Source organism: Opisthorchis viverrini, assembly GCF_000715545.1.
Source record: "Opisthorchis viverrini unplaced genomic scaffold opera_v5_29, whole genome shotgun sequence".
NCBI lineage: Eukaryota > Metazoa > Platyhelminthes > Trematoda > Opisthorchiida > Opisthorchiidae > Opisthorchis > Opisthorchis viverrini.
The window spans coordinates 2,175,323-2,186,646 of record NW_008751685.1 but is presented as its reverse complement, the minus strand read 5'-3'; the positions used below and the strand labels follow the sequence as shown (position 1 = coordinate 2,186,646).

The following is an 11,324-nucleotide window of genomic DNA, read 5'->3' as shown; positions in this document are numbered from 1 at the left end:
GTGAGTTTCTGGGACAGAAAGTTGGGTTCGATCGACACCTATTGCGACTCCTCCGGTCGTCAAGAAGGACGAGTATAGTGATCCTGACAGGCGATACGAACGACCAAGTTAGACGACTAGGCCCGGAAGGCGAACAGTTATGTGGCAGGCTTAAGACAGATACTCAGCATAAGGATAATGGGGTGCGACTGCTCCGCTTGTGTGCCGATCATCGTCTGTTCCTGTTATGCAGAATCCCGCACCGATTCCGACATCGTCGGGCGCTCCTACGGCCATAAAGCCTATTCCGCACGTGATTGGCCAAGGTGACGGGCCACCTGCCGGTCCCAGCCGTAAGGCGAGCTCTCATTGGCCAAAAATCCTTACCCAACAGGCAAAATAACCGAGTATCTGCCAGATGCCGGTTGCCAATGCTGTATCCAGAAAACGCCAGAATCTCTCAAATATTTCCGCCTTCCACGATCTATCTATCTGTACATGTTTTTGATCTGGTGCACCTTTGGTGGTTCTGTTGGCGAGAAACCTGTTTTGGAATGTTCAGACCGAAAACCAGGCTGGGAAAATTCCGTTATTGCAGTTCCTCGTCAACATCAACTTACAGCACAACTTTCGCTCACCTCGAGATACTCGGAGGTCACAGACTGCTCAAGGATATCGAGCTGATCTGACGAGAAATCTACTGGAAGTACAGTCATGCGGATGACGAAGGTTGCTTGGAGATTCAATGGAAGCAAGTTAGAGACGCCAAGCTCTCAGTTTCCAGAACTACTTTCCAAGCCACCGATTTGACAACACTGGATATCAGCAGCATCACGAATCAGCATATATTATTGCTGCCAGAAGAGCCATGTCAACAACATGTGATGGCGCACATAGCTTCTTCAAACACCTGGTAATCAATAGCCTTGAAGACTGACAAAAGACGCTGGTGAATTGCGAAGGCCCATGAGATGGAAGAAACTTCCGCTGAAACAGACGCACCCTGTTTCAGCCGATTTAATCAAACCACCAATGGAAGACATGTCGGGGAAACGAACCTTTAAAGACACGGAACGGCAGCTCATTCCTCCAATTGTTCTCTTGAGCGATGGACTAAACACTACAAAGCTCAACTTGTTTCCTTGAACACAAGTGCTGGAAAAACCCAGAGGGCCGAAATGGAACATCAATACCGACCCATCGTCAAGAACAGAAATCTAGCATGAGCTATCACTCCTTCAACACGGCAAGGCACCCGCACTCAGCAAAGAGGTTGAAGTCCTTATGAACAGTCTGACGGCCATAGTGCAGAATATTTTAGGCGAAAGCAGAAGGCCAGTTAAATTAGGCCTCATCACCATCATTCCACTCTTCAAAGAGGACGTGTTGAGTGGGGGCGAGATGGCTCAGGTGGTTAAAGCACGCTTCTACTGACTGGAAGGTCCGTGGTTCGAACCCAGCCTCTGTCTCCCGACTTCCTGTGTCTAAGCTTGGGTAACCTGGCAGTATTCCAGTCTTTAAGTTTCTTTCGGTGGCATGGCGGCTAGGCACCGAAAGGGTGCTACAGCTGAACGAGTGCAAGAGCTTCATGCAGAAACCACCGTGTCACCAGTCTGGTAGCCGTCCCATCTAAGGTGCTGTGGCATTATTTTGCGCCCTCGGGGAAAGCAGGCCGAGTTTCTGCCAAGCCCAGGATGCCTCGACCATATTTTTACATTAGAACCAGTTCTTGAACAGCGCCACCCATTCAAGCTTCCTCTGTTGTTAGTTTTTCTGGATCTGAAAGCTGCTGTTGGCTTTTGACCGCCAGAAAATTAGGTACTTTCTAACGATCCAAGGCATCCCGGCAAAATTTATATCCCTTTCGATGGCACTGTATGCAGACTCATGTAAACAAATACGACTGTAGGACAAGCTTTCGACTGACTTCCTGACTTCCCGTAGGACAATGCACAGCTGTCCTCTGTCGCTTTTCCACTTAAAACTTGTTATTGATTTGCTGATTGAAATTTATCTGCTTGTCACAAAACCGGGGGTCGAAATGCTCCCGGGATGTTTGCTCACAGGCATTGAGTATGCAGACGATATTGTCCTCCTTGGTTCAGATTCTTCAAAAAAGCAAACCATTTTAAATAACAAATTAATTGCATCTATTAAATGCTTCTACTTTTCGACATGTAGCTGCAGTCAACTCGAAGGAGCCAAGGGATTGAGTTTCTTCCAGGTTGCCCAAGCCTAGACAGGATTATTTGAAAAGCCAGGGTTAGGTTAGACCAAACCTCACGGCCAGCAACTTCGTTCTTCACTGGTTGAGCTATTTCACGCTCATCTTGCGAAGTGTAAGGAGAGCAAAAGGTCCAACAGACTTGATCGTCCAATACACGGGATTAACAGGAAATGGAACGGCGCAGACTGGCAATGCTACTTCTATGTCGTTAAACTCAAAAGCAGGACTAAGAGAAGAGGCCTACTGATGTGGATAACCGACCAAGACTGAGCCGCCCGGTCTTGGTTTAGGTGATTTAAAGGAGTACATACATCAGAACTCATTCCTTCAGACAGGGTCACCGGAAGTTTAGATAACCATGTTGGCGCTGACAGCCACAAAGTGACTGGAAGTGAAGATCATGTAGATCCAAGAAAAATATTGTTGTCGTTTACAGCCTGGGGTTTTCCTATATTAGGCTGGAATACATATAGTCGAGGTAGCTCAGTTAATTGACCGGAAGGTCGATGGTTCGAACCCGACCTCCGCAGTTCTCCTGTCTGGATTTGGGCAACCTGGCAGTATCCCAACCCTCGTGCTTCCTTCGGATGGCATGACAGCTGGGCACCGGAAGGGTGTTACGGCCGAACGATTATTATTGTTCATTATTACATAACCAGGAGTTGTGTGTTGTGCATCCATGCATGCAGCATGGATGACGTGGCACGTATCAGTGAATTAACAAATGTAGTCATAGTCACTGTAACCTGGCTCATCACTGATAACGCCAAATTTGAGTGCTAAAATCGTTCAGTTGTAGCAGCCTTTCGATGTCTTACTGCCATGCTACCAGAGGGAAGCATGAGGGCTGGGATACCGCCAGGTTACTCAAGCCTAGACAGGGGAAGTCGAGAGGCAGAGGTCGGGTTCGAACCACGGACTTTCCGGTCAGTAAATTTGCGCTCTAACCGCTTAGCCATCTCGACTGTCGGATGCTACCTGAAGGGCATGAATTTCACACTTGGAAAAGCAAATGAAGGATTAATTGTAGCCATCAGTCATGACTACCCACACTGGTTATTAGACGAACTCCACGCCCCCAACATCTGAACTCCGGTTTAAAGACATTCTATCTTCATGGTAAAAGAAGCTTTCACTGCCCGTTTTCTCTTTTCAGTTTCGTTAGAATGGCTCGCAGGTCTGCAGTAAGTTTCTTCAGTGGGCTGTTTCATGTTCCCTTCAGTACCAAACCAGCGTGAGCGATCTGTTTGCCAGTTTGGACCAAAATCAGCCTCCCAAATTCGATTATCCCAACGATACTCAGTCATTTGGATCTTATGCCACCAGAGCAAGGTGAGAGTTTGTAATTTCGATCCATATCTTACATGACTTCATGTACAGAGTTCGTAGGCAACACTCTTTGCAAGTCAGTCATCAGAAGGAGCATATTTCTGCGATGGTTTCGAGGCTACCGGATTTTTCCTCGTACGAGCGACACGAACTGGTTGTGGATGCAGGAAGTAACAAGGAAAATAGTCACCCGCATTCCATGGCACTCAGATTCAAGCAGCTCTCTATAGGTATGCCTCATCTGGTCGAGCATTTTCACCTCCTCTGGTCGAGCATTTTCCCCCCCCCCCCCTAATAGGTAACTCCAGCAGTCATCTTGACGTGGAGTCAGCTCACCGGTCAGAGGATGTTCGTGCAAAGACAAACATTTTTTGTAGCACTCCTGGACCAGACTGTCAATTTGGTAACAGCCCTACGGCTATCCGTCGAAGGCGTGTCGTCCGTATCGCTTCACTGGAAAACCTTCCGGTACGGTCCGTTGGGCTATTTGCGAGGCACACTATCTTTTCTATATGCCAAAGTTCTTCCTGTCAAAAAACGATCCTGAATTTGGTATTTCTGTATGTTTTCTTGAGTTCAGGAACTCATTAATTTGTTTGATATCACAGGACCATCTAGTCCGAGTAACATGGTTACAGAAATCTAACGTCGTCTCAAATTTTTGTGGATGAGAGAATACATGAAGTGACCTGCGGAATCTGTTGCATCATCTGTAGTCCTAATGGACTGATGAAAGTTCTCCGCAGGGGATTTCGCCCTCCCATTCCTCTTCACAAACTCAATATAAACAGATCGTGCTTCCTAAGATAGGTGTAGGTATGAAGAATATGAATGAACGTAAGCGATTTCTCAGAAAACTGATGGTTTTATTAGACGAGGCAGATGACTTTCCTAAACAATAGCCGCAGAAGATAATTTTTTATTTATAAAAACACTTCTTTCCGAACACGTTATCAGCCAGGCTTAGGAGATCGACTCATTCCTGGCCCAAGGCATATCGATAGTCTTTCTGGGCCCCCATATTCTGTGGACCGCTTGCAGCAATCGCCGTAGTTGGTAACAACAGGTACCGAATGAACCCTTCATGTTCAATCAGAGGTGAACAATTACCAGCTGTTCAGCTATTTCGCCCAATCGATTGTGTGCGCCGTTATCATCTAAAGCAAATAGGATTCATCTGTAGCAGCAACACTCCTGGCGTGTACCTACTATTCAGCCTTTGGATCCAGATCTGATATATGGGACCATGCACTCATAATCTCGCAGTTATCTCAAATCATTCGTCGGGTCGTCGCTTCCTCTACTGAGTAGATGACATCCAATTAACTTTTTTGTTTCCTACTGAATGCAAACTGACCACAGAATGCTTGTTGCTCAGTGTGGAAAATGACGTTGCTTATAAACAAAACTGTTCCGATCGTAAAACAGAGATCCCCAATAGCATCTCCCTTAATGAGCTACTATTCGCTTAGGAACTAACTATAGACATTCTGTTTTATCAATGCTGTCGGATTATCCGGTTTACCTTGCGGAGGTGAGGTTTGCGCGAACGATCAACCTTAGCCGTGGCATTGAAGAATGAAGTTGATCTTAATACGGTCTATGTTTCAGTTATGAGAACAACTGGGTTACTCTGGCTACTCAGCGAGAGTATGGAGACTTCTGCATATCTAAGCGTAATTATTGGTTTCGTCCCCATCACATATTGATACAAACTTGCTTGAACTTCAACCAGTCAGACGATCAACCCCGTGAATCACGCAGGTGTATGTTTTTTATTGTTTCAGATCATACCTATTGGAATATTTAGTGTGCTAAATAACTGCCTATTGCAGATGCCTCCCTCCCAAGGTACTTAAGTATATTCCACTTGTTTAGCCTTTGAGTGCAGATTCCCTGTTTAAATTGGTTGTTACAAAAATCATGAATGTTTTAGATGCAGTCCACATCCCGATATGGAGTCCCGTCTGTGTTTTTTGTGGAGGCGTCGCAAGGTATGGTTGGCAAGCAAATGGATGGCTTTCGTGTTTTCGGTCCCTTTTTAGATCGAACGATGATTTGGAGATTTGAACACCTCAGGCCCCTTTCCATTTCCCATTGTTGTCCTCTCTATCGTGTCGATTTAGTTGGGCGAATCGGGTCAGTTGTACGTAGTTTATCATTAGTGTTATCTCACACTGTTGACGCTCTCAACGATGGTAATCATGTTGTGATTCAATGACTTCAAGACCTGTCAGCTGTAAGAACCGCGTGCTTGTCGTACAGTGGTTGTAGCTGCCACATCCACCGCTGATTTGAGGAGGTGGGTAGGTAGCTGCGCATGGAGGCGGGAGCTGATGAATTGGAGCGTAAACACTGTCAGTAGACTGTTAATTGAGGGACTTCGGAAGGGATCTATGCATTGAAGGCAATAGCTTGGATGCACGGGCGCTATTGAGGTCGCGACCGGGCCATGTTTCTAACCGTTTGTATGGCCCGTCTCGGAGCCCCCATCCAGGGAAGCGGCAATCACCAGCACAGCTGAGTTTGCTGGTAATGTCTTTTTAAACTTCGCTGCCAAGTCATTGTTTGACCGCCTCTGGTTCGTTCCCACCCTTCACGCGGTCGTATGAAAAGACCCCTTCGCGGAAGTCGGTAAAACTTGTTATGGCCACACTGGTGCATTTTTCGTCGGATAGTAGTGGCTTTTCAAGTTTACTTTCGCCGAAGGATTTCATACCGCGAAAGTATGCTCCTTCGGTACGTGTTGGTCTGATCGCTGATTCTTTCATATTCTTTTAATCCTTCCATAGTATACGCCACCTACAGATTTCTGTCTGGCGTAGATGTGCTTCGAGATCACAGTGACTTGCGCTCCGCTGAAATGCAGGGATAGTTCTCACATATCGGAATATTTCCAGTTCGCAGTTAAAGTATGTGGGCCCTGAACAGTCTAATCAGTCTTCCCACACTATGTTTACTCGATAATACTCCGTTGTCCTTCCAAAACAAAACGATTTGTCTTAAATCCCTCTACGCTGTTTGTAATGGAAAGGCCTTTAATGTTCACTCGTGTCCCTAGGGAGAGACGACCCCCAGAAAAGACTGCTTTCGATCTAGGGGGTATTTGTGCTTATGTTACTTTACAGAAGTTCAATCATTTGAGAATGATCATGTTCGTGACTGTGTTTATCTTCCTGCTTCGTTTTTATCGAACTCTGCTAACTAGGTATCTGTCATGCACTGTGACTCCCTATCGACTTCATCGTCAGCTGAATGTTGCACCTCAGAATATCTTTTTTCTGGGACTAGGTTCCCCTCACATCAATTTGTAGGATGCATTCAATTTGACGACCATACTTTGCTGTCGTCCAGGATACAACAAACGAAACTTGATTTTACATCTTAATTTTCTATTTCTCTCCGCAAACAGGCCACTCCAATACCATTCCAAGAGCAAATCAGTCCGGTTGCTAGTCCACCGAAGGGTGCGAATCGAAGTCTAACAACACAGACTCCATTGTCTTCCGCTACCGGTTGGTTTGAGCCACAAGCCGCCAAAGATGTTGTAAGTGCCAATCGAAGTAACTTGTTCACATTCCCGTATAGTGCCTTTCTAGTTGAATCTGAGACCTTTATTATGTTTTTTATTGTTAGGCTGGAGCTGTTCACATCATTTGCAACAGATGTTCTTTAAAATGTTTTCCGTAAATTGGGTTCTGAAACAGCCAACCTGCAAATAGCTGCACGAATTATCGTCAGGAATGGGTATGCACTATGGTCGTCAAGAAATGGCTACCGAGCGCGATATAACATACACCCAGTTAATTGATCGCTCTGGGTGAACCAGATTCGTCGATACGGCATCTGTGATGGTTTCCACACGTTTTCAAATCGTGATTGAAGTTCTTATTGTGATTTGTTTTACGATTTCCGGTGCGGGCTTTACTTCACAGAGTTTTCATCCCAGCCATTTTTGTTTTGCTATACGTCGTTCAACTGGCGCTTGATTTTATGTTAGTTTTCTGCTGGTAGATACAGTCGGGAAATCCGCACTCCCCTCGGTCGACAAAGCGTCTGTATTTTCGTTCTCGTGCCTTTGCCTTTTGAGTTATACGTTACTTCCCAAACTTAAACAGCGAGGTCTATCCGTCGTGCAGTTGACATACTGTTACACACCTATCCATAACGGAACCGGCAAGGTAGCGTTAATATGTGTACTCCTCTGCTTCGGTGGTACACGAAAACAACAAAGATTGACACGATTCTATCTTAAAAGGACACGTAAAATCTCAAACTACTTTCTGTTCTTCTCATCACACCGAGGCCGATTCGATGGCTTGAGTTGTACTGGGTGGTGCCTATGTTAAATTCAATGTTTTCCGTACCCACTGCTCACTAGAAGAGGTTTGATTAACAGTCTTCTGGTCCACCAAGTTGAATCATGTGTGGTCACTTATCCCATAAAAGTTGAACCTTGGTATTCTCACATCGATCACCTTTAGCTTACCGTCAGGCTTATTAGCCCAATTGCTTTCTGCTTAGGGAGGAGCACACTGTTGGTATTCCAGCTTACGTACAACAGCCAGCAACACAATCCCAAATGAACTCGCGGCGTGATATCCGCCTTACTTGCAATATACACCAAAGTGAGTGGGCGAAAACAGACTACTTCTGATGTCTCCCTTCTGTCTCGGAATCGTTCTTTCCCTCCACCTCATCGCAATGATCGTAATTCTTTTGTAGACCCATAGGTAAAGAATGATAGGTGTGTCCGTTTTGCCTTGTCGTCGACTTCAACATCTTGCCAACATTCGATCACATTTACATCTAGTTTTCACGGCTGATTCCAGCATTTTATTAAGAAAAACTGAACAACTGGCTTCTTCAATCCGTACATTGGACCTGTTTATCTGAAACACATCGAATACTCCAGTGCGACGGCTGACTCAACCATCTTGTCATTCTCTTGTCGCTCGTTGTTGCACACCATTAATGATCCAGAGGCCGTCGCAGCTAGTCATACATGGATTCAGGTCATCCAGGAAAATGAGGTCCGCTTTCTAGAATACTCGTTAACTACTATCTCTGCGCGGTTCATCTGGCAGCTTCTGTGAGAACATCCTGCCAGCACGCTGACGCTCGTTACTCATTCGCTGTATCTGTTGATGCCCCAACAACCTTGATTCTTTCAAAACTCGCTTTCAAATAGCTGCTAACACAAACCTTATCGATCTGGAATATGCAGGCGACATTGTTTTGGATGTTTTTGGATGAACTGATCAAAGTCATCCTGTTCTCTGGGAGGCTCTCTTCATCCACAAGGTTTAAGGTCATGCCTCTGGACATGCAGTAACTCAACACGCCTTGTACAATCCAAGGAGCGGCACTCGAGATTTTGAGACTTTTTACATATCTTCGATGTTGTGTTGGTTCCGATTGTGGTGTGACAGATAAAGCCAATGGACAAATCTATGACTTGGGCGCGTCGGTTAATTTCAGACACCTACGCCGGCAAAGGGGCATGCCCCTGAATCTCAAAGGACTTGAGTGTCAGGTTGCAGCACGGGCTGTTGTTGTTGTTGTACGTCTGTGAAACGTGACCCCTTCGAGCAGCCGAACTCAGACTTTTCCATGTTTTGGATATTTTTTTAGAACTGTGGTTCGTGAATGCTTGTACTGGCGAATTCACAACGAGACAATCAGAAAGGGAGTGTTTAGTTGTGCAATGGAGACTTCCATCAAAAAAGGTGTTTAGAATCAGAATGTGCGGTGATTAGCCGCATATTGCGCATGCCGAGTCGTCGTTTGCTGAATAGAATGCTGTTTTCTGTGCCCAATTCAGAGTGGCTCTAGCAGAGAGGTGGTCAGTTTTTGACCTGGTAGACGGGTATGAAAGAGATTACGAAAAGTCTGGGTGCTACTGGTGCGACTCGTTTTCCAAGTTGGAGACCGCGTGGTCTTCACACTTCATGGTTCGAGACGCTACAAGATATGGTTGCTAATCGATGTTAGTGGCGTTGTCATTCCCTATCCAGACTGTCCGAATGAGTGTCTGGCGGTGTGGGGACCTCAGAATGATCGTGGTATGCCATCGCTAAGTCCGTTGCCCGTCCACTTTTACTCTTCTCTTCACCATAGGGCTTTTAAATAGATTCTGGTTTACGGTAGTGAAGCCTCAGTGTTGAACACTGATGTTAGCCTCGATGATGAGCCTTGATACTCGGAAATGCAGTTATACAACCCTTCGAGCGCCTGGACTGAAGGTAACTCAAACCATCCCTTTACTAAACTAACTAGGTGAACCATTTCACTCCCCGGGTTGAGACAGACAACTCGGTTGCCTATTTGATTGGTATTTATGACGACGACATCGATGAAAGGTACCTTTAAGTTTTCCAAGGCATCACATATGAAACCCAAGCGTACAAATGCAGCGAAGAGCAAGCATCCTCGATGCTATTGTTGGTAAAGCTAGAGGCTCAGCAGGCTGGATGACAGTAAACCACTTCTTGGTATAGTTTACTGCATCCTTTTTACTCACTGTCTCTCATAAATACTTGGCATCCTCTCCTTGACAGAAAGGTGAACCGACCGAAAAAGAGGTTGCTTTGGCCGTGCGTCCATCAGTTATTCTCTCAAAAGGTGGAAAAAAGTCTGACGCCTTCCTGAAACGACTGACGCGGCACTTTCGGATCGACAACATGATTTTGAATCAGTCTTATTGGGTAAGTTGGACCCCTTCTTCTGGATGTTTTTGCGGCTTCTTCTGGTTGTTTAAGTGGCTTTCGAGAAATCGAAATCCCTGTGACGAAGTGTCCTGTCAGTAAAACAAAGGCTTGCATACGTAATCAATTTGAACTAAAGGTCATAAGGATGTTTGATTTGAAAGAATTGTTTGCTGCGATTTTTGCCTCAGCTAGCCATCAGTCTTTACAGATTAGGAAAGGTGTTGATCGTAAACGAAATAGAAATATAACAGATTGTGTCCAAGGTCCCACTTGGATACGAAATCCCATGACATTCAACTTTTGAAAATGTCGCAACTTTTGCGGCACCAACTTTTTTTCGCACCCACAACACCGCAAACCCCTTCCATATCTCACTGCCTTCCATCACCTTCCCATTTTAAGGAAGTGTACGAAGCTGGAGACGCTCGAGCCACGTTGCTGAAACTATGCAAACAAACAGACAGCTACAAAAAGTTTGCTGATGTATTCACCGCCCAGTAAGTCTCTTCTTTCTCGACTTTCGTTCTATTGAAAACTTGCCTGTGCTTTTCTCATCCTTTCCTGGGTTCACTTCATTCCGATGCATAATGAGTATGTCCGTCCCCTATGTCAAACTGCTTGCGTGTTGTGGTTTTCACGAATCAACAGCGTCCTTGCCAGTGTCTCACTGTCTACTACCCTCTACTAAAGTCAAGATAATCAAAATCGTTCAGCTGTAACATCCTTCCGGTATCTACTTGCCTTGTCTTCCGAATGAAGCATGAGGGCTGGGATACTGATAGGTTGCTCAATTGTAGCCTGCCGCTTCATGTTAAATTGGCCGATACCGACACGTGCAAAAGCACTTTATGTGTGCTAAGTCACATTCGTTAACTTTGTTGAAATATAGCGGTTGTTTTCGGGGTCGAAATGGCTCAAGTGGTTAGAGCGCGAATTTACTGACCGGAAGGTCCGTGGTTCGAACCCGACCTCTGCCACTCGACTTCCCCTGTCTAGGCTTGGGCGACCTGGCAGTATCCCAGCCCTCGTGCCTCCTTCATGTGGCATGGCAGCTAGGCACCGAAAGGGTGCTACAGCTG

General features: G+C 45.7%; 2 protein-coding genes across 2 annotated transcripts in view; both read left to right on the top strand.

The window, feature by feature from the left end:
* Positions 1-1,263: 1,263 nt before the first annotated feature.
* The window catches only part of T265_13004 (hypothetical protein), a gene marked incomplete at both ends in the record, with an annotated part of 17,538 nt that continues 7,477 nt past the window's right edge, over positions 1,264-11,324 (top strand). The window contains 7 exons of the mRNA XM_009166678.1: positions 1,264-1,389; positions 3,429-3,538; positions 3,587-3,765; positions 3,834-4,003; positions 6,948-7,082; positions 10,096-10,242; positions 11,135-11,272. Coding sequence (XP_009164942.1) covers positions 1,264-1,389; positions 3,429-3,538; positions 3,587-3,765; positions 3,834-4,003; positions 6,948-7,082; positions 10,096-10,242; positions 11,135-11,272 — 1,005 coding nt within the window. The remainder of the gene's footprint in view (positions 1,390-3,428; positions 3,539-3,586; positions 3,766-3,833; positions 4,004-6,947; positions 7,083-10,095; positions 10,243-11,134; positions 11,273-11,324) is intronic.
* Positions 3,579-11,324, top strand: part of T265_02418 (hypothetical protein) — a gene marked incomplete at both ends in the record, with an annotated part of 37,478 nt that continues 29,732 nt past the window's right edge. The window contains 5 exons of the mRNA XM_009166651.1: positions 3,579-3,765; positions 3,834-4,003; positions 6,948-7,082; positions 10,096-10,242; positions 10,648-10,742. Coding sequence (XP_009164915.1) covers positions 3,579-3,765; positions 3,834-4,003; positions 6,948-7,082; positions 10,096-10,242; positions 10,648-10,742 — 734 coding nt within the window. The remainder of the gene's footprint in view (positions 3,766-3,833; positions 4,004-6,947; positions 7,083-10,095; positions 10,243-10,647; positions 10,743-11,324) is intronic.